The sequence below is a fragment of the Ochotona curzoniae genome, unplaced genomic scaffold (genome assembly GCF_017591425.1).
Source record: "Ochotona curzoniae isolate NIBS_2020 unplaced genomic scaffold, NIBS_Ocur_1.0 scaffold_3208, whole genome shotgun sequence".
In the NCBI taxonomy this organism is placed as follows: Eukaryota; Metazoa; Chordata; class Mammalia; order Lagomorpha; family Ochotonidae; genus Ochotona; species Ochotona curzoniae.
In genome coordinates this window covers 41,099,159-41,122,143 of record NW_024467106.1, presented here as the reverse complement: position 1 = coordinate 41,122,143, position 22,985 = coordinate 41,099,159, and the positions used below count along the sequence as shown (strand labels likewise).

The window sequence follows — 22,985 nt, the reverse complement described above, 5'->3', positions numbered from 1 at the left end:
GGGGCGATGAGGATGGTGCTGGCCTGGCTGAGCTGGGGTCTGGGTGAGTCTTGGAACCTGGGTTCTCTGCAGACCTTCTGTTTGTGAATGACTTTTTATGGAGAACAGACAGTTTTCAGTTTCTGCATTCTGCTACAATTTTACTTTCCTTTTTTGCTTTTATTTGTGTATTTTCCAATTGCCTATGATGTCATCAATATAAGCTATTCATTTTTTAATTCGAAGTTTAATGTTCCCCCTTAAATTTCAAATGTGCTAATCCAAATAATTATCTCTGAATTAAATGGAAAACTTTTTTGCCCTGAAATAAGTCAATAGTGAACTACACAACTATCCATATGTATATACATGGATACTTGTGCCCACACTGATAAACATATTGTTTCTATGCAAACATTTACATATATGTCCATGCATATATCCCTATATGTATATATATGTACACCTTTATAATTTCATATGTGGACAAATTTTTCATTAAGCATTGTTTCCTGTTCTCAGAACAAATCACTGCACGTTTCTATATTTGCTACCTAGTTCCCCTTCCATCCGTAGTAAATAAACTCTTAAAACCAAAGAATGCAATTTTGCGCACATGGCTTTGTTTTTAGTGAGGGTGTTGATGACTATGAGAGAATGATCAACCCCTGCCATTGTATTTTTTCCTCCCAGAGCACCAGCTGTGTTTTGTTTGTTTATGCTTTAAAAGGACCACAAGGTCATGGTCAATCAGACTTTGTCCCTTCCTTCCACTGTTTCCTTACAGCAGATCTGTGATGCTCCTCAGGTTGTGACAAGTTCCTCGCAGATTAAATCCTGGTGCTTTTGAGATGCATATGTTGTAGAAACTCCACTTGCATGATAGTATCATTTCCTCAGCACCACCTCATGGAGAAGGTAGTGGTCATTTGTGGCGACATTCTCTTCTCTGGAAAGACCAAGTGTGCTCAACCTGAACTCTTCCCAACTGAACCTCTGAGAGCAGCCTCAGCATCCTGATGAATGCAGAGATCCTTCCAGATGAGGGATTTGGCTTGTTGTTAAGGTATTGACTCCACCACAATCCCGAATCTTGCCTCCGAAGTGTGTGAGGGACGCCAACCTATTCGTCTCTACCCACTCCAGGCATCCTAGGGTCTGATAGCCATAGCAGTTTTTCTAAGTAGGTAAAAGAATTCTCCAATTACAGTTATTTGAACTGTCATAGCAAAAAACAATTTTATCTTGCCATACAGGTTTTGTTTTTGTTTTTTTGACTTATTTGCTAAACTACTGAATATTTTGTGTTCTCAGAATTTTAGAGCTGAGCACATGGGCTTCAGTGGCAGGGTTTTCTGTCATTTGGAACTCCTGTGAGTGTTAGAGGAGTTGGGGACCTTCTCTGTCCCTGTAGTCAGTGTGAACCCACTGGGCTGCTTTGTTGTTTCCCCACATGCTGAGCCAGAACCTGGCCAGAGCTGGGAGCATAAACCAGGTTTCCCAAGTTGTGTCCCATATACCCAACCACTGGAGCCACCACCACTGCCTTCTTCCCATCCCCTGCTCCACCACCACCACCCTAGAGTGTATCACTGGAGAGTTGAAATCAAAAGATGAGCTAGAGCTTGAACCCAGGTGCTCTGACACAGAATTTGGATATCCTGATTGACTTAAGCTAAACACATGCATCTATGGGATTTTTTTTTCATTTTAAATTGTTTAACTCCTTTTTCATGTATTGGTTCCTTGAGCTGAGCAAGGTTTGCTTATTCTTAGACTCCATCTGTTTCATCTTAAAGTTAATACAAGCCAAAGGAATTAAAAGAAGGAAAGCAGCTTGCTCCATTATTTTCCTTAATTTTTATTACTTCAGACTCTTTGTTTCTCTTTCCAGCTTTCCTAGAGAGCAAAACTCAGTTGTTTGTGAGCCAAGATAAAACGAATGCAACTCTGATGGTTATGATGGTTATGAAGTGAAACAAGGGAAGTGATCCCTGATGATGCAAGGGCAAAATGCAAATTAGCTAAATTTAGAGCTGCCGCATTGGAGACCACAGACCATGACAGAAGGGAAGAATGAAGGCTGTGGCTGAAGGGTGCAACGGTAGGACAGTGGTTGCTACTGCCAGGAACTTGGAGATGGGCCCCTCCTGGGCCAGTGCACTGCCCTCAGTCATAAACGGCCAGTGATCTGTGACCAGCTCTGAGGAGAGGCCAGCGCATAGTCATAGCAATCACCTCACAAGAGACTGAAAACCAGTCCTGGACACTACGTCACCAACCCTCTCTGCAAAAACAGTGGGCATGAACAGTGGGCATGCTATATATATATAGCATGGATTTCAAACATTTTTTGCACCAGATTAAGCTGATTTTAGAATTCCATTTTCCCACACACTTTTGAAGTCCTCGCTTGGATGTGAACAGGGAATCCATGAATCATCGACAGACCATGGTGTAACCTCTGTGGGGCAGGACAGGTGAGTGGCCAGGGAGTTTCAACTCTACTTTGAGGCAACAGGGGAGTGTCATTAGGGTTGTTCTCATGCTTTAAGGAAAGTCGACAAAACACCTTTCTCTTTTTCAAGGGAATAGATTTTTCTGCTAATTGAATGAAGAATGAATGAATGATTTCTTCAATGAACCTTAATAAAGCAAATTCATGAAATTCATCCATTACATACAAATCTTTTTTTACTGTAATTTTAGGAGTAAGCCAAATGTACCCAAAAGTTTTCATTTTGCCCAGAGTCTGGTTTTGTGAGTTCTGGTTTTCTCCTTCAGGTCCTCCCCCCACCAGACTCTCCCCAGTCCAGCTGCTGTTCTCATTCCCTGATGGCAAACCACCTGTCTCTACTGAAGTTTTGTCTATTGGGAGCCCAATGAACAGTCTCTTCTCCTGTTTATAGTTCCATTAAGTGCTTGATTTTTGATTGTCAAAAACAAAACAAAACAAAACAAAGCTTCTGTAGGAGCACAATGTGAATATATCCCGCTGAAGGACCTGAGAGAGTCAGTGAACTAGGAAGCTTATCATAAGGCAGGAACATGCGTTTGTGACTAACCTTGGATCACCAAACAGCAGACTGAATCCCGCAGTGCTATCTCTCCTTGTGCCTCCCTCTGGTTAAAGATAACAGAAGAAAACATCCCTAGCCTCAATACTACCTTTTCTTTTTGCTTTCCTTGACTTGAAAATAATGGATCAAAGCATACCAAAAATCTAAGTTAATGTCTTCTCCCTTTTTTAGCTTTAGTTAAGGTAAGAAAAACCATTTTACAGACTTCTAGCTTCATGTAAGATAAAGATTAAAGAGAGCTTTGTAGGACACCAGGGTTCTTTGGGGTATAGAAGACTGTGCATTCTTTTTTTTTTAAGATTTATTTTTATTATTTTTTTATTGGAAAGGCGGATATACAGAGAGGAGAGACAGATCTTCCGTCTGATGATTCACTCCCCAAGTGAGCACAACGGCCAATGCTATGCTGATCCGAAGCCAGGAGCCTCTTCCGGGTCTCCCACGCGGGTGCAGGTTCCCAAAGCTTTGGGCTGTCCTCGACTGCTTTCCCGGGCCACAGGCAGGGAGCTGGAAGGGAAGCGGGGCTGCCGGGATAGAACTGGCACCCATATGGGATCCCGGGCGTGCAAGGCGAGGACTTAACCACTTGCGCCACCATGCCGGGCCCAGACTGTGTATTCTTAAACAAAATGCATCATCCTGAAAGTATTGATGATGGTCACAATGTAGAGTAATAAAATCATTTCTCTTTAAGCATCTTCTCATTCTTTGGGTCAATGGTGACATTCCACCTTTCCTCTGAGGAAGTAATGAAAACTTTCTTAAAAGGCTGTTTGCCAAGGAGAGTTCGCCGTTGACTCTGACAGCTTCTGTTACTCGGTGTGTTTGTCTCATAATGATAGGGCTTTCTGTGTGATGCACCAAAAGAGTTGCTTTTTTCTAAGACTGCACCTCTGTATTGTGTAGATTTACAAGCCTTAAAACATAATTGCTTCGCAAACATTTACTGAAATCTGAAACAAAGGCCCTGTCATTGCTGAGCTCTTGCTCTATGACCCACACAGTCACATGGCCCGTTCCCTCCTGGCCCCGGAACGTGAACACACAGGCTCGATGCAAGGGTCCTTTGAGTGAGGGAACAAATACAAGTTTTCTCTAATAAAAGCTTAATGAATAAAACTAAATAATAATTCGCTGAACCATAAAGAACATTTTAGTCATATTGTAAGAAATCATATATACACAAATAACATGAATCTGATATTTAAATTTCAATAAATATTTAAATACATCCACTAAATACATGAATCTCCATAGTAATCTCTAAGGGACTAGACCTAAAGAGCAGAATAAAATATTTAGTAATTGGAAAAATCTAAGAAGTGACGGAATTCATGTCATCATTGTGGCAGCAATGAGAATCTTTGAAACGTCAGAATTTGCCCATATGTGATACGTGTGTTAGCCAACAAGAATCATTTTCATGTTGGACTCAGTCTCATCCCCGGCTCTGTAATCTTTCTTGCAAGGTGCTTGATAAAGACATGGCTCTCCAGGCTGCTTCCCTCACAACCTCCCAGGCACAGGGGCTGTTTCCTCTCTGTCAGGCATAGCATGATTGCATGGAAGTATCTGCTCACAGCCAGCAGGGAGTCCCCAGGCATCAGAGGTGTCCCCTCCAGCCTCACTGCCTGTGTCCTGCAGGCTTCCAGGGCACACAGCTGCTCAGAGTGCAGTGCAGACTGTGTCCAGGAGGGCCCTGTCCCAGGCAGCAGAAGCCTCCTGTGTGCTGTTGCGGGTGAAGAGCTGCTGGGTCATCTCATGGAGCATGGAGATGGCTTGTGCCTTCTGGGCCTGGGGTCCATCCCACTCCTGCAGAGGGATCTCAGTCGTGTCTGTCCCTCAGGCAGGAGAAAGGGGAGACTCTCCTCATTTGTCCCAGGAGCAGCAAGGTCCTCCGGTGACCAAGGCTGCGGGTCTGACGCAGGTGGCACTCCAGAGAGCAGGTGGACCTGGGGCTGAGCACCAGCTGGACCAGCAGGAAGGGAAGGGGTGAGGCCGTGCGGGATCTGGCAGAAGCTGCTGTTGTGGCTGAGGCTGTGACTCTGAGCCTTGCCCTCGAGGGTCTCTGAAGACCTTGCTTTGCTCTGATGGCTTCTGATTTTTTTTTTTTCTGAATGCCTTTCCCTTGCTTTCTACTTATGGTTTTGCTTTATCTTATGTACTCTTTACATTGTTTGAGAGCATTGCTTCTTAAGCATTTCCTTTTTCATTAATAAGTTTCCGCTTCCTGCATTCAGGGTCTTATTAAATATTGTTCCTAACTGAACCTCAAAGAAAGCTTAATAAATCAAATTTATGCATATATACATATGCGCTTCCCTATTTGTATTTTTTACATAAAGATCACAACCATCTTTTCTATTAAGTCTAGGAGCAAAAATGAGTAAATAGGGGTCATCCTTGAGGTACAGTAGATTAAGTCACTGCCTGCCACTTTAGTACCCCATATGAGCCAGGGCTTGAGTCCTAGCAATGTCAGTTCAGATCCAATCCCTGCTAATGCACATGAGAAAAAGAACAGAAGATGGCCCAGCTGCTTAGGCACCTGCCATCCACATGAGAGGCCCAAATGGAGCTTCAGTCTCCTGTAACCACTTGGGGAATGAACCAGCAGATGAAAGATCTCCATATTAAAAATCTTATTATTTTGCTTAATTTAACTTAGTTTACTACAATTTTGCTTTGAGTAAAAATTATCTTTAACTTTACTTCCTGCCACATATCCTGAGATTGAATAGTTTCCAGTTCTTAAAATAATTACTGATGTCTTAAGCAATTTTAGAATTAAAAAACAAAACATGTACTCTTTATATCTAATTGTCAAAGCCCACAGCACACAAGCCCCGTGGCATGAAGAAGGTCAAGCTGACAAGAGAATCAGTGACGGCCACTGTGATTCCACAGGCTACTCCTCTACCTCAAAGGGCTGGCATCCCATGAGAGCACTAGCTGATGTTCCAGCTGCTCCACTCAAGCCAGCTCCATGCTTATGGCCAAAGAAGGCAGTGGAAGATCATCCAGGTGCTTGGACCCCTGCACTGTATGGGAGATCAGGAAGAAGCTTCTGTTTCCTGGCTTCGGAATGGCTCAGCTCTGGCCTTGTTGTCATTTCCGAACTGATCCAGCAGATGGAAGACTTTTTCCTCTATCTTTCTCTCTGTAAGTCTGCCTTCCAAATAAAATAGATATTTTTTTTCAAAGTTTTTAAAAAGAGGCAAAAAGAAAAGAAATGAAGAAAAAAGATATAGTATAATTTAATTATATTCAACCCAGCCAATGGAGTAAAGCAGGGGAGAAAATGATGGGAAGGTAACAGATTAAGGAAGAAAGCAGGCCTGCACTGGAAAAGGTACTGAATACAGCCTTCACAGGGAGTCAAGGAGAATGCCAAAGCCAATTGACTAGACTTTAGCCACAAGAAGGGCAAACTTTCTGATTAATGGACAAATGTGAATCAAGTCCTCCTGCAGGTTAAATTTGGAAAGCAAAATGTTTTTGTCATGTCTCAGATTCTATCTTCATCTAGTATTAATTAAAGGAATTGATAATATGAAAGAATACTTTCCCTAACTTCTAGAAGAGCCATAGCTAATTTCTACTTGGTTCGATATTTTTCCAGTTGAACTCTGCTTAAGTCATGGTGAGTTTCTTGTTTGCAGTTACCATTCCCCTTCTTCACCATACAGTTCCATATGCTTGTGCCGGAAATGCTACTCCATGACTAATAAATTGGCTTCATATATGCTAGTTTTACCCTTTTGAGAATATGTTATCATCAACTAAAATACTTCTAAAAATGTTTTTATTACCCCAGTAATAAATTCAAAAGCAACTCTAAAATTCTGCACATTTTTATTCATGTGTTTAAAGATACATAAACCTTGTGATGCATATTTATTGCATATTTAGGAGTGTGGATCATGGTCAGGCAAAGTCACAGCTAAGTTAATGAGCCAAGCCTCCTGGAATGGAGCAAGTTGTGGATAGGGAAGCCCCTGTGGAGAATCAGGGAGAGTCCAGCATTAGAGAAGGACTGTGCTGACCAATGACCTGAGCCATCTGACCTGCCTGCTGGGTGGGGCCTTTTATTTTGTAATCCTGTTAGGTTTGCTGCTGCAAACTGACTTTGATGAATGAACCCAAAAACTGGCAATTTCAGGATGGGACTAAGGAAGAGAGGTTGGGAAAAACGTACTTATAGAGGAGTAATGAACAGGCACAGAAATAGAGCAAGCCATGATGTGGTTTTTCACTTTCTAAAGTGTATTTTAGATAATGTGATAATTATCAGCCTTTGTTCTTCAAGTCTTTGGAGTGACTTCACATACACACAAAAATAGTGCATGACCATTTGTGTCTTGTTTCTCCTTCTGTTCTTATGGAATAGTGGGTTCCAGTCAGTTTTGCTTTCCAAATTTTGCATATAAGCTTTAGAATGCTGCTACTTCAGGTTCAAAGCCAAGACTTTGGATCTTGTATCTTTGATCCAATGTTTTGACCTGTTATGAATCTCATTCTTCCCTATCCAAGGCTTTAGTATCTTCTATCCAGGAATACAGCCTGCAGTGCCTAATCTCCATAGAAAGCCTTTCCAAAACTAGTAGATACCTCGGCACAGAGGAAATATCTTACCCAAATTCGTTTTCTTAGTTTCTTAACCCAATTCCTTTAATTTAAAAGTCTTAATTTTCATGAAAAGAATAAACAGTAGAAAAATATGGAATCATACTACAAATATGATCTGAAAAGGCAATTTAAGATACTTTAGGAATTCCTTACAGTTTTTCAAAGGATTTTAGAATTGAAGATTGTGTGGAGTATAAAAAAAATGGATAAGGATCTGATTGAAGCAACGTTTTCTTCATTGATATTTTTAGTATTTTATTTATTTATTTATTTATTCGAAAGGCAGAGACAAACCTTTGGAGAGTGAAGCAGCAGGCGGCAGGTCTCTATTTCTCTCATCTCCCTCTCTAACTCTGCCTTTCAAATAAAATAGTTTTTGAAAGCACAATGTAACTGGCTAGAGAAGGAGTCATACTTTTCTTCTTTATTGCCTAACTTTTCCTTGAAGATTGTTAACTATGGAACAATGCACGTCAGTTTCCCTGCTGACTTCTCAGACACAAGGACGGTATTCCCTTTCCTTCAGACTGAAGACAATTTCTTGGAAATACTTCTGAACAGCAATTCCCAGATAGGAGCAAGAGAGATTTTCTGTTCTTCCCAAAGCTATAGAGGAGCTGATCAAAGGAGATCTTACTCCAAGCAGCTCGGCACTGAAGTTGTTGAAGATCCACTGGAACAGGTGGATACAGGTGGCTTGTGTCATTTGGATTTGGGTGACAGTCTTTGGGGAAATTTTAAGTGGTATCTGTCATCCAGGCATGGTGTAGGCGATTCCTTATCAGCTGTGTCAGTAAGCACGGAGGTGTCCCTGTTTTCCACGTCCTAGCCAAAGTGGTAGTGTGCCTCCTTAGCGGAAACCCTGCGAATCAAGCGATGCGCCAGAAGGGCCGGGAGGTGGCGCGCGAGCACCGCTGCACAACGAATGCGAAGCATGCCTCGCAGCACACTGGAAGCTGCAAGAGGGTGCCCACCCGGAGGGACCTTTGCTGCAGCTTCTCCAGAGATATTTGTCTCCCGTGGTAAGTCCAGAAAAACTCTTCCCTGTGTTCTGGGCTAATTTTTTTTTCATAGAAACTAGTGAAGGTTTTTTTGTTTTGTTTTTTTCTTAAGGAGGATTCTATTTAATCTGGAATATAAGGGTTCGAGGTCATACAAGTTGTAATTTGTACAGATCTGGGCTGTGTCTGAGGCGCAGGGCTTTTGGGAAGACAGATCCATTCAGAGACACCTCAAGAAAGGATGGGGCGTATGGCAAATGTATGGCAGGTTTATAGGGCTCAGGATCTATAAAGAAGGTGTAGTCAGGCTCTCATTTGGGGCTGCATTTACTTGGAAGCTCTCCTGGTTACTGGGGTCACTGGCAAGGCCAGTGGCAGGAAGCCAGCATGCCCACTGACAGTAACCTGAGCTGCCGCGAGGTGTGATGATGTTCCCTCCTATGTGGCAGCTTGCCTCTACCATTCAGTGATTAAGGAGAGAGAAATATGGAGGAAGCCAGGAACTCTTTTGTCTTGATTTTAGAAACTGTTATCACTTCAAATAACATCTGTGTTATATGTTTCATAACTATTAATTTTTATATGGGAATCATTCTATGCAGCACATAGTCAAAGAAGAGATTGGGAAATTTTTGAGAATATTTTTGAGAGCCATACCTAACAGAAACAGGATTTGTGACGTGGGTATGTTCCCTTGTGTAGAAAAGATGCTCTAGGGGTAAGTAGGCATATCTTTGATAGACAGTCTAACGATGTCAAAAGGAAACCATGATCGTGTATGAAGGCCTTCACCAACACTGGGAACCCAAGGGTGATGACCAGTCCTCGCTGCTGAAGGTGTTTTGGAATGAACCACTGGATGGAAATTTTGTCTTCTCTGTCCCTACTTTTTTGTAGACTAAAATGAACATTTTTTTAAGTGACTGGTAAACTGTAATGGGTTTAGGCCAGTCAGGAAAGGCCACTGCTCCTGCTAGGACAGGAGGTGGACCAAGTAGGGCTGGCCCACGGACCCACCAGTGTGCACAAGATAGGGCATTGGGAGAGGTTCTGATGGAGGAGCTTAGAGAACTCCTCTGTTGGGACACAGTCCCTGTAGGTGAGTGCAAGAACTATAGCAGGGAGCAGCCCAGACCAGGCCAGGGAATGGTACCCATGGGTGTACATTTGGCACAGATTGGGAGCGAATCAGGCTGGGCTAGTTCACATTACTCACTGGTGAATCTGAGCACCAGAATGGAGTGTGGGTTGGGATGGGCTCGGTCGCAACCTGTACCAGTGTACATTACTGACTTGCTGAAGTTAACAAAGCATTTATTATAGGCTTCTTTTTAAAAAATTATTTATTTGGAAATCAAATTGACAGAAGATGACAAGAGCTTCTATCTGCTGGGACACTTACCAAATGGACACCACAGAGCTGAACTAATCCAAAACCAGGAGCCAGGAGCTTCTTCCCGGTCTCGCACCTGGATTCAAGGGCCTAAAGACTTGGACCATTCTCCACTGATTTCCCATGCCAATGGGATATGAGCTGGCACCTTTGTGGGATGGTAGCCCTTTCAGGTAGAGGATTAGCCTATTGAGCCACTGTTCCAGCTCCTAATCTTGACTTCTAAAAACAGAAAACATATAACCTAAAAAAAAAAAAAAGAGAAAAATCTCCATAACATAAATTAGAGGAAGTTCTGTGACAAACTAGAGTGCACACATTGTCATTTTCCTGTGTTTAACACCCTGCATCTCTACATACTTCCCTTCTAATCTGGTCATTTTTATGGTTGGCCCAATACCATTGTGTCCAGTCATCTCCTTAGCAGTATTATGGATAGCTCTACGATTATGAACTTACAAACCTGTCTGTATTTCAAAACTGGTTAGTAGCTGAATTAAGATGGCTTCAATTGTTATTTTCCTGAATGAATTTCCCTGCTGCTCCCATCCTCCATAAGACCAAAGCTTTAGCTGCACTAGGTTACTCCCAGAGCTGTAATTCTAATTGTTATTCACATCCTGATGCAGCTTCTCTTTCCTGTACCCACACTTACTCACAACTTTACAGAAGTAGGATTCAACTGGAGGTTTCACCAACCACAAGTACCAGCAAAGTGTCCCAAATCCTCTCGCATACATGGAATCTGGGGTTAAAAGAGGGATCTCTCTTTAACAGAGATACTTTCAAATGCCAGCTATGAATCTATTATGCAGATACCAGGTAAGTGATGGGGTTAAAGAGACGATGAGCAAGCTAGACAGGAGTACAGTTCTAGTCTTCTGACAGGCTTTGTCCTCCCCACCCACCTTGTTCATTGTTGTTATTCTACTCACTCAAAATGTTCTTAAAGACATAAACACGGGCCGGGTGCAGTGGCTACCGGATAAAGTCCTCACCTTGAATGCACCGGGTTCCTATATGGGTTCCGGTTCTACTCCCAGCAGCCCCACTTCCCATCCAGCTCACTGCCTGTGGCCTGAGAAAGGACGGCCCAAAACCCTGGGATCCTGCACCCACGTGGGAGACCCCAGGAGGAAGTTCTGGCTCCTGGCTTCAGATCAACACAGCACCAACCGTTGTGGTCACTTGGGCAGTGAATCATCGGATGGAAGATCTTCCTTTCTGTCTCTCCTCCTCTCTGTATATCTGACTTTGCACTAAAAATAAAATAAATCTAAAAAGAAAAGACATAGACACTATTTTGTTGGGTTTTACTCTCCTGAAGGCCCTCTCCTGATGCTGTGGTAGGTTTCTAGCTTTAATAAAACCCACTTTTCTCTCTCTCACACACACACACAAGGAAATAAAGCTATCACAGGCTCAGCAAGCAAGAATTGTGGATGAATTGATGGAATTTATGAAGTCAGTAATGACAAGCCCGCCTAACTGGCTAGAAGACCCCTTTCCCCAAACTGCAAGATGAGGTGATAAGGGCCTCAAGTGTGAATATAAATTTGAAGTATGAAAGGTTTTGTGAAATCTCTGTGATTTTACCATCTAAAGAATGAGAGTAATAAATTGAGCAAAAACTGCCCAATGAATTTTAGTCCATAATTTAATATGAGTTAAAAAGTAGTTTTTAGCCGATCCTAGTCCTGGTAGGGATGTTTTGCTTCTGTTAAGTGTACTCCACAAGCAAGTCACATTCTGAATCAGAAGTTCAATCTACCTTTCACCTAGATAAACATGGGCTCAGCTATTTGGCTTTGGGTAACAGTAAGCAAATAATAATAAACCTATTGTATACAGAGGAGGTTGTAAATCTTTATTAGAATGATATTATACTGTATGGAAGTCGAATGAAAATGGGGCTGAACATGAAACTGGAGTCACATGACTCCTGGTGTGCCCAGTGTGTCCTGAGACTGAATAAAATATAATCTCACGCCTTCATTGTATATAGAAGAGGATCAAGATACCCTTCACAAGGCACAAACAATCCAGTTTTTCCAGTCATATCCATCCTGAAAACTCCTTGCTCTGAGATGCTTTGGAAAATTAGTAAATACACAGTTGATACTACTCTTATTGGTCACATAATTAAAATGACAGCAACAAACCATTTTTATCAGTCCAGGAATGGCACTAAGAAAATTTGGATCAGCTCTCCAGCAGTCATCTCAACGAAAGTATGTGTGTGCTTCTATATGTGTGTGTTGTGCTCCCAGGCCATGCAATTCCCTTAAAAATCAATTGCTTAGGACCTGGTGCAGTAGCCTAGTGGCTAAAGTCCTCAACCTGCACGTGCCAGGATCCCACATGAGTGCAGGTTCTAGTCCCGGCGGCCCCTTTTCCCATCCAGCTCACTGCTTGTGGCCTGAGAAAGCAGTCAAGGATGGCCCAAAGCCTTGGGACCCTGCACCCGTGTGGGAGACACAGAAGCTCCTGGCTCTTGGTTTCAGATCAGCTCAGCTCTGTCCATTGCAGCCACTTGGGGGAGTGAATCAGTGGATAGAACATTTTCCTCTGTCTCTCCTCTCTGTATATCTGACTTTACAATAAGAATAAATGAAAAAGCAATTGCTTAGAGACTCTTATCAAGACACTAGACTAGGAATGTGTCAGTGCACTCAGCACTCACAACCTCAACAGTTATACATTATGTGCAATCATCTTAAATAACTACCTTTTATTTTATCTCTCATTCAGCCATTCAAATAAATGCCCAATAAGGGGATATTACAGGAAACAGATACAAAAAAGTATTACATCATAGTGGGACAAATTTAAAACATTTCTTTTTTAAAAGAATTTTTCGGAAGTCTGGTGAGATTACACTATGAAATAATCAGAGCATCACACTGAGTTGGATATCTTTTGAGTAGACTTATTCTGTATCACTTACTCCAGAATTACCGCTCAAAAGGTTTGAAACTTACAAGGTCATGTTACTAGTCTGGTCAAATTCTCTTCCAAACTACTTGTACAAGCTGGCAGTATGCGCGGCAGTGCGCGAGAGTACGTTAAGTCTGCTCTTCTGTTTCAGACACTCGTAATCCTGGGACGTGTGGAAAGTCATGAGTGGTTTCCCTGTCTCTCTCCTTCCCCCAGAAACAACAAGACATAGCAAATTTGGAAGCAATGAATATACCCAATTTTCCCTAAACCTCAATCCTTCCCACCCTAATCCACCATGTAATCATTATTAAAATAGAATTTCCTAAAAAAAAAAAAGCAAACCCATAATCCAACACTGGAATATCTGGGTTCACTATCCAGCTTGCCTCCTGCCTTCAGCAGACTCCAGAGAAGCAGAGGTGATGATTAAAGCACTTTGAGTTCTTGCTTCCCATGTTGGAGACCTGCACCGAGTTTCCAATTCCTGCTTTGACTCAGGTCAACCCATTGCAGACATCTGAGTGAGCAAGCAGGAGCGAACTTTTTCAAACCAAACAATTTGCAGACTTGGCCTGAGAAAAACTAAATTGTCACCTCAATATGTGCTAAGTATTTGTGATGAAGGTATGTGACTTTAATTTCTTAGGACTCCAAATTAAAGAGGTATCTCCCTTTAACAAAGTAAGTTTAAACCTAAAATTATCACCCTTTAATATTACCTGTAAGACACAATGCCTTGTGTCACTACCATAAATTTTTCAGAAGTAATCATTTATTTAATATGTGAATACTATAAACTAGGTCTCCATAATATGCAGACAATGTTATTCTTTAAAGTCAGGACAGAATCCACCTGCAATTCCTGCAATCACTCACTGCAGGAATTAGTAAGAACCAGATATAAATCAATATGCAAAAACCATATCTCATACTATTGCCAATCAGACTTCATAACGAAAACAAAATCACACTGATAATAGAAATCTACATACCAAAGAACACTGCAGAAAACTGGGAGGCAAAAGGCTGAACACTAGGGCATGTGAGGCTTCAGGGTGATATAAAATAGAAGAATTGGTTTACCTGCTTAAGCATTATTTACTTACAAAGCAACACGGTTAGACAGGAAACAGAAACTTTCTCGCAGAAAAAAAAATTGTACAGTAGAAAAAAAGCAGGGCAAGTACCAGCCCAGCATATCATTATCAGCAATAAAAAATAATATATCAACATTACATAAAAAATGATAGCAAAATCATCTCAAGGTTAAAATGCATAATGATGGACAGATTTCACCTCAAAAATTAATTGAATGGCCTTGTGGTTATAAAACTATCACAGATTGATTAAAAAAAAACCAAGGCAAATGCCAGTTAAATTATATTTATTATGTAAAGAAGTTGAAGAATTTGGTATGAAAAACAATGCAATTGCAATAGTTATCACAAGGGCAAAGGACAGGAACATTTGACCTAACATAAAACACAGCTACCAGAAATACACAACTATTCAATCTCATTTCCAAAAAAAATAAAGATTAAGATGCCATTTCTTGCCTATTCAATACATAGTTAACAGCAATTTCTATATTTTTCTATCTTCTAAATATATGCCAAATATGCTACTTTTAGTGATAAAAAACTGAGTCCTTAAAAAAAAATAGTATGAAACTTAGAAAACATAGAAACCATTAAAACGAATCAATACTTGTACAGGCAGTTAGTAAAGTTCAGATCCCTGGAAGCCAATTCCTTTTACCTTGGTTCCTGAGTTTATTTATGAGATTGACACTAGAGCTGTTCCTGATTTATGACAGTCCACCAGGTAGAGGGATATACATATAAAAGCCTATATGTATATATAAAATGTCTTTTTTTCAAGGTAAACAACTTTTCCCAGAAACCATCTCCTCAGAATCACTCATTATTACAGAAGACTTCTACAACTCCTTTTGCTGACAAGGTCCCAGGAGAACCTCCCCCATGTAATTCTCAAGCAGCAGAGATTAGCACTGATACACAACAAGCTGCATATCTACTTTAGCACCATCTGCAGGACAACCGTGCTTTGCCCTTTCTACAGATGGCTTCCGAGGGAATCTGAAGTTGGTCCTGTCCTTGAGATGTGGCCAAAAGGACATTTTTTTGTTTGTTTTGATACAAAAGAGTGTATCTACTGCTTGCTCAGATCATAACCTTAAGGCAGACCACACAGTTCATGATGCACATGGGCTGGTGTGGCACCAAGGGCAATCACCCAATCCGGAAATAACCCTGGCACAGTGACTGAACTTCAAATCCCGTAGTTTCATTCAGAATGTTTTTCTGTGCTTTTTTTGGTCATATCCTAAGCCTTACTGAAAAGGAAGGAAGAAAGAAAAAAAAAAAAGCCATCGTGCTCGCTTCAGCAGCACATATACAGCAAAAAAAAAGCAAATTCTATGAACTTTCCAAAATAATGTTTATAAAAGCAACTCTAAAGAAAACAAATATACAAGAAAATATACGAGCACAAAAATTTAAGCTCCACAATTTATAGCCAAATTCAGCCAGATGGCAAATATGGTTGCCAATTTAATATGTTGTAAAATGTACCTATCTAAATTCAGTATGACTAAACAGATTTTTATTTTGATACTAAATTTCCACTTAAATAGCTGATTTGTGGAAAATAAATTCAAATTTAAGAACAATGTTATTGTGGCTAAAGTGCCAATTAATTTTAGAATTATCAGTGTGTATATTTTTATAAGGCATGCATATATTTTCTTTCACTCATTCTGTGTCTCCAGGGGAGAAAACAAGCACTGACTTAGGGCTACACTGGTTTCTCTGATTAATATCTTGCTATTTCCCCTATCTGCCTAAGAAACGTCACATATTCTGTATGCAGCCACAAAACCTAATGAGTTGATATATTAAAAACTCTTGAAAAGAGGGAGGTGGCCAAGAATTGGTGACCTTCCATTTATTATTTTTAGTTAGAGCAAACCTCCCTTTGATGATTTTCAAAGATGAAAACTTGGAAGGATTTGAACATAATTACACACTTACTACAGTCACCTACAATTTGACTTACACAACACCACAAAAGACATCTAATTGAAACATTGTTCTACATAACTTCTTTCACGTGTTAACAGTTGGCTATGTGGAATACATTTTCAGAATGCATTTGTTAACCATTAGATAAACACACTAAGCCAAGCAAGACAAATAACATTACCTTTTTATCTAACAACTACCAATCACTGTAAGCAGATACAACTGAAGGGGAAATAGGTGCTTATCCATGATGCACGGCAAGGATATTACACGTTAGGGCTAAGAATGATCTGAAGGTGCTGAAAGAGGCGACTCCCGAGAAGGCGAGCCAGGGTTTTCTTCAGGGGGAAAAACCGTGAGGGTACAAGCGCGAATGCCACCCAGTGACTCTGGAAGGTCAAAAACTTTATGCCACTCATCTTTTTCAGGGTCATATTTCTGGACTATTTCCACCATACAACGATTGTTCCAAGAATATCCACCAACGACATAGATTTTGTTTTCAAAGACAGCAACTCCAACATCACTTTGGCCCCTCAACATGGCAGCAATTGGTGTCCACTGGTCAAGAGTCGGTGAGTAGTATTCGCAGCTTAGGACGTCATCATAATCACTCGTTCCTCTGAAGTGATTGCCTCCGATGACATACAGCTTGTCTCCAACCGTACACATGCAATGCAAGCCTCTGACGGTGGTCATCGGCGCCTTCTGAGTCCACTTGTCAGTATCTGGGTCAAAGCACATGAGCTCGTTTTGGAAAGTGTCATGCGTGATTCCTCCGGAAATGTACATTAAGCCTCCATACACTGTTCCGGCATGGCCATAGTGGGGCTCACTCATTTTTGCAACATAGCTCCACTCATTCATTCTTGGGTTGTAACATTCTACTGTGGCCAGCTCGCCGGCTGCACTGCGGCCACCAACTGCGTACAAGTGTCCTTTGAGAGCGCTCAAGTGGAAGAACGTGCGCTTTTCATTTAACGATGCAACTTGCATCCATTTATTATACCGAGGATCAAATCTGAACACTGTGTCCACGGCAGTTTTTCCTTTCGTATCGTAATTACTTTGACCACCAACCACATAAAGGAAATTTCCGATGACAGCAATGCCATGCTGGTACCGAGGGGCATCCATGGGGGCTAAAGATCTCCACTCCTGTGCCCTTTCATCGTACATCCGTAACTCTTTACTGACGACCAGCTGCTGCCTCAAAACTCCCCCTAAGGTAACCAAGTGAGTAGAGTCGGATCGGATGGCAGTTCTGTCTGTTTGCATCACTGGCTGCATATAGGGCATCATTTGGTAATTGCTCGCCTCCAAAAGCAGATTCACACAGGTGTTGTCTGTTCTCATGAAATCTACAGTCTGCACGTAATTGATGAGGTCCTGTGGGGTCATCAGTGGAAATCGAATATTCTTCATTAATTTTGCAGCATAATCCATCCGAGGATCTTCCAGCCTTAGCCAGCGACAAGCGGCCTTGAAGAGTTCAAGTTCAGTACAGTGCTTCAGACTGTTACTGGAGAGCACAAAGGCAAGCCGCTCAAAAGGGAGTTTGAGAAACTCTCCAGTACTCAGTAACGCAGGGAAGTTCTTCAGGATGAAATTATTCACATATTTATCCACTTCTATGAGATTGTAGGTGTTAGCAATTCGTCCAACCTCCACACAGTTATCTAATGAGACTCCTGATATGAGAAAGACTTTGCAGAAATCCAAAACAGGTAAGATCTGCAGAAAGCTAGCGGCTTCAAGGGTGTCCTGAAGATTGTCCATGTTAAGAGACAGCTTTGCAGTATAGATAAAATCAATGATCTTCTTCAGACCAACCTTGTTCACCCCATGAAGCTTAATGCACATCAAATCTTGCTCTTTCATTCCACCTGTGAACATAGCCTTGAAATAATCACTAGCAGACGCCATCATGGCTCTGTGAACGGGGAAGATTTCATCTCCATCGCCCGGGACCAGAGTCACATCACAAAGCAATCCTTCTATTCTTAGCTGATCGAAGCCTTGCAGAACCACAGAACTATGAGTATTGCTGGTAAAGAAACGCGTGGTTCCTGCCTTGCCAGGCTGCAGATGGGCAGAGACGCCCATGTCGCCGTTACCGAGGGACACTTTCATGTGAAAGCCTTCCTCTGGTACGAGGGCGCTCACTTCCCTGACCGAGGGCCGGCGGTCACCGCGGCGCCCCTCAGGACACAGCAGGGCCGTCGCCCTCTGCACACCGTTCAGCAGCTGGACCACAAAAGGCTGTGGACCTCAAAGCTAACTCTCGGGCTGATGATTCATCACCCGAAGGCAGGGAAATGACCCGGTTCACCTCGTCCGGCCTGCGCCGCCGCTCCTCCAGCAGATCCGCTCGCCGCCGCGGGGGAGGCGCCGCCACGTCCTGCCGCTCTGCGGCTCGCTCACCGGCGACGCCGGACACGCCTCGGCGCCCGGCTGCGCCCTTCGCTGCGTCGCCGGCCCGTCGCCACGGCCAGCGGCCAGTCTCCGAGCCAGGGCCTGGAACGCGGCCTGGGCCTGTCGCCTCAGCCTGGAACACAGGATCAGCGCAGGACGCCGAGCCGATCCTTCCGGAAAGGCCCAGTCCCAGGATCCCCCGGGCTAGGAGCGGCCGAGGGACCCACTGCGCCTGCGCAGCCGCGTCGCGCCCCGCCCCCACCGGCGGCGACGTGTCCGGGAGGGGGTGGGGCGGCGGGTGCGTGAGGCGGGGGGCCGCCCCGTTGTTAGCTGCGCCTTTGTGGTAACGTTATCGCGGTGCCTTTCCTTTTACACGTAGACACTTTTTCTTCTAAGATTTAGTCTTTTTTTTTTTTTTGAAAGGCAGATTTTCATAGAAAAGGAGAGATCGTGCATCTGCCAGTTCAGTACCCAAGTGGCCGCTTTCTCAGTCCGTAATCGGGGAGCTGATTGGGAGTGGAGCAGCCAGGACAGCAACCAGTGAGCATACAGTATGCTTCCACTGGCAGGTGGATGATATACCTGTTGAGCCACCGTACTGGCCCTGCAAGTGTGTAGTTCCTTAAGGTCTATGCTTCCAGGGTTCTGGTTTTTGAATAACAAAGAAATGAATAAAAGCTTCTTATTGAGCAGCAGTGTGGCAAAGTAATGGTAGGGGTAGGATGCGTAACAGTTTTTCTCTGTAAAGCACTTTATGATTTTTATCCCATGCAATTTTTTCCTTTTATTTTTATTTATTGTTATTATCATTTTATGATACAGTTCTATAGGCTCTGGGATTTGCCTTACTCCCTCCCAATTCCAACATGCCTATTGGGTTCCCTATATTATTACAATAAACAATCATAAATCCATCATTGCGGGCATTGACAATGGCAGAGTCCAGCATCCCATTGTCAAGATATATTGAACAGTTTCATTGGGAGTCGATCTTTGATCTGGAAGTGGTCTGGGCTCATACTTTAAAATTTTTATCCTTTAAAACATTTGTTGCTACTAAAGTGTGACCATGTGAATGTACCTGAATTCTGCATTTCTAGCTTACTGATGCAATGCGTTTGTTAAGTGGCTACATCATTTTCTGCTACCTACATAATAGAATTTCTTTGCCCGTTATTTGTTCCTCTATGTAAACTTTTTTACCCTTTGTTGCCCTACAGAAACTGAAATCAGCTTAAAGGATCTTCTCCCTTCAGGGTGATGTTTGATAGAATATTGGCAAAGTCTTTCTCATATCAGGCCAATATTTCCAAAGTACACAATGGGTATTTCTGTGCTATTGATTTTTCCTCTGTAAGCATTTTAATAACTTGCATTTCATTAATTAATAAAATTTTGACATGAATAAATAAATACCTCGATGAGAATTCTTTCAATATTTTCAAAGTCTTAGGTTATTACTTTTCTAGACCCTGCTGTTGGTTATATGCACATGCAGACTAAGAATAATTATATTTTTATTACACTCACTCTCCCTGTTTGATATGAAAATGGCATACCATACACGTGATTCTACATCTTGCCTGTTTTCAGCTTCACGTTTTCACATGCTCCCTGATTTCATAATACAGCTTCTTTATAGCCTTTTTTTTTATTTATCATTTTTTTGAAATAGTTACAAAGGGAGGGGGAAAGACAAAGAAAGGAATCTTGCATCCCCTGATTGAATTCCTAAACTCCAGTAGAGGCCTGGAGTGGGAAACTGTGTCTGGGTTTCCCACTCTCCATGGCAATGGAATGGCTGGGACTCCAGCTGTTGTCAGTAGAGGGTACTTGTGTTTCAGGCTGAGGCTTAACAGGCTACACTGCAGTGTCAGTCCCTCTAGTTTTAAGCAGTTGTGTTTTTGCCAATGGACTAAGCCAGTCATGAATTATGTCACCAGTCTTTGAATGATGCACAATGGATCTTCTTCCATTTTTTTTTTTCCTGTTGTTTCTGTTGGGTCGCAGCAAGGTCTGAAAGACTCAGGCCACCGTGATTCTTCAGATGATCCAGGGCGTCACCAAGCCCTCAGCATAGGAGGTGGGTGGTTGGCAGGAGACTGCCTTAAGTAATATTCCACAAACCTTGGTTAGCAACGGGAAGGCCTGGAGACTTGCTGCAGGGTTTGGGGCTGGAAGGATCCCCATCAGTACAATTCCTGTGAAGAGGTGCTTCCAAGGAGTCGATTCCTCTGGAAAAGAAAGAATACATCTATACCTGGGAAGTTGTCACAGAAAGAAATGACCTCTATTTCCTGTCATGCTTGCCAACAAAATAATAGCTCAGAAAGAAGACCTGCATGCTTGATTAATATATTATTTTTCATGTTTGTTGATTCGATGAAGAGAGAGAGAGACAGAGAGTTCCCATTTGTTGGTTCACCTTTCAAATGCCCAGAGCAGTGAAGGCTGGGGCAGGAACGTGGTCCAGGTCCGTTTCACATGTGTGGTAGCAATCCAGTTACTCTGGCCTTACCACCCCCCATGGTTTGCATTGGCAAGAAGCTGGAACCAAGAGCTGGAGCTGCACCCACACGGGAGACCCAGAAGAAGCTCTTGGATCCTGGATCTTGGCTTTGGGTTAATTCGGCTCTGGCTGTTGCAGACATTTGGGGAGAGAACCAGTGGATGGAAGACCTATCTCTCTGTGTCTCCTTCTGTCTGTAACTCTACTTTCCAAATAATATAAAATCCTTAATTTAAAAGATTAATGATAATATTATTGTAATTAAAAGATGGAACAGTAAAACCAGATGATAAAAACTCTCTTTCATAAAACCTCAGGTAAAGGATCAAGACTGGATTTAAACCACAGAAAATGCTGATAGCACCAAAAAGAGAGGCTCAAAGAGCAAGAGAAGGAATAACTTTGTAAGTAAGAAGGTAGACTTTTAAATAGCAAAAATCCAACTTAAAGAACCATCTATAACTCACTATTTGAGATTCTGCATGAAACTTTTGATTACAAGTAACTCAACTTCTCTGAACCATAGCTTTTCAAAAGAGTTTAAAAAGAGGGGAGGCAGAAGCTGATATAAGTACATTTTAAAGCAATGGGATATGTGCTTGCTATGGCACAGCTTTACTAAAATTGGAATGATACAGAGATTACCATGGCTCCTGCACAAAGATGACACACAAATTCATGAAGTGTTCCATATTTATAAATAACAGAATGTTGAACTTGTGATTGTTGCTGAAGGACTATACTACTGGAATATTATGGGGGAAAACAGTGCGTGGGGGGCATCATGGTCCAAGGGGAAATCCCTGTGCCTATAGAACAATATCATGAAAAAATAATAAGGCACATGTGGTAGTTCTTTCCTCAAAGTTAATGTCCCACTTGTCATTTGCTCAATGTAGATCTGTGTCAGAACATTACATTCTATAGAATTATTTGAAGTGGTACTATCTCTTTGTTTGCAGCTGACAGACCCAAACTCCCTTCTGCACCCCAAAAAGAGCTGAAGTCTGGCAAAACCTAAAACACCGAAAAACAAACTTGTATGGATCATATCCAGAATATGGATAATTTATACAAAGTCAGCATAGTAGCTTGAGTCAGTATCTGAACTAGCAAGGCATTTTGTAGGATGAAGTGGGAAAGCTGTATTGTATCCTGTTGCTAATTCTGAAACCTGGCACACGTCTCCTGGCAGCTCTCCCTGCTTTCCTGGATCTATTCCTTTGTGTCCAGACCACAGGAACCTCCTTCCATGCAGAAATTACTGGATATCCTCTTCACTTCTCTGTTTATGTGTGTCACTGCCCTTTTAGCAGAGCTACTTCCTATTCTAAAGTACTTCAAACTTCCCTAGATAGTTATAAGTGAAAGTAAAAGCTGAATAATACTTCAGGGCTTTTGCAACACATATGTAAGAGAAATCTCCCTTTAAAACATTTACTATTGTTAGAACATAAAGGCAGTCCAAGTAGTTCAAAGTAAACTGAAATCTGAGTCCTGTAACAGGGTTGGCTAATAAAACCCTCACAAGGATCTGTCCCCCTCTCTCCCAGCCAATGGCCAAGTGTGACAGGGCCAGAGACCAAATACGTGAAGAGTGTGTGCCTGATCTGCATGGTTCCCAAGCAGGAATTGACAGTAATGTTGGAAAAATCACAGTCATTGTGACAAAGAAGGTATATTCCCTCTGGACCATGGGCCCACTGTAGAGAGAAAAAAAGGACCAAAATGTGACCTTCCTTGAGTTTCCTGTACAGATCCAAAGCTCCAGGTTAACGATCTCCTCAACATTCTGGCTGATGTTGAGAAGGGGGCAGAATTTATACATCAATTACAAAGGAACATGTTTTGAGTGCAGTCTTATGTGGTGGCGCATGAAATTTTTCAGTGAATAATAAATTCCCAGTTTCAAAAGTTTAACAGGTCCCTTGACTTCACGATTAAGAAAATATATCAACTGTAAATTGTAGGTGATTATTTGTGTAAGGACTACGG

The 22,985-nt window shown here is 42.1% G+C and overlaps 1 protein-coding gene, 1 non-coding gene and 1 pseudogene across 2 annotated transcripts; 1 reads left to right on the top strand and 2 right to left on the bottom strand.

The window, feature by feature from the left end:
- Positions 1-4,497: 4,497 nt before the first annotated feature.
- LOC121144968 lies at positions 4,498-13,203 on the bottom strand (annotated as a pseudogene).
- A 1,186-nt stretch (positions 13,204-14,389) lies between these two features.
- KLHL9 (kelch like family member 9) lies at positions 14,390-18,680 on the bottom strand. Its single transcript, XM_041004497.1, has one exon. The coding sequence runs from the start codon at positions 18,197-18,199 to the stop codon at positions 16,346-16,348; it is 1,854 nt and encodes a 617-aa protein (XP_040860431.1). The 5' UTR covers positions 18,200-18,680; the 3' UTR covers positions 14,390-16,345.
- A 2,903-nt stretch (positions 18,681-21,583) lies between these two features.
- LOC121145208 lies at positions 21,584-21,688 on the top strand. Its single transcript, XR_005881987.1, has one exon. It is a non-coding gene; the product is annotated as a U6 spliceosomal RNA (small nuclear RNA).
- The last annotated feature ends 1,297 nt before the right edge of the window (positions 21,689-22,985 follow it).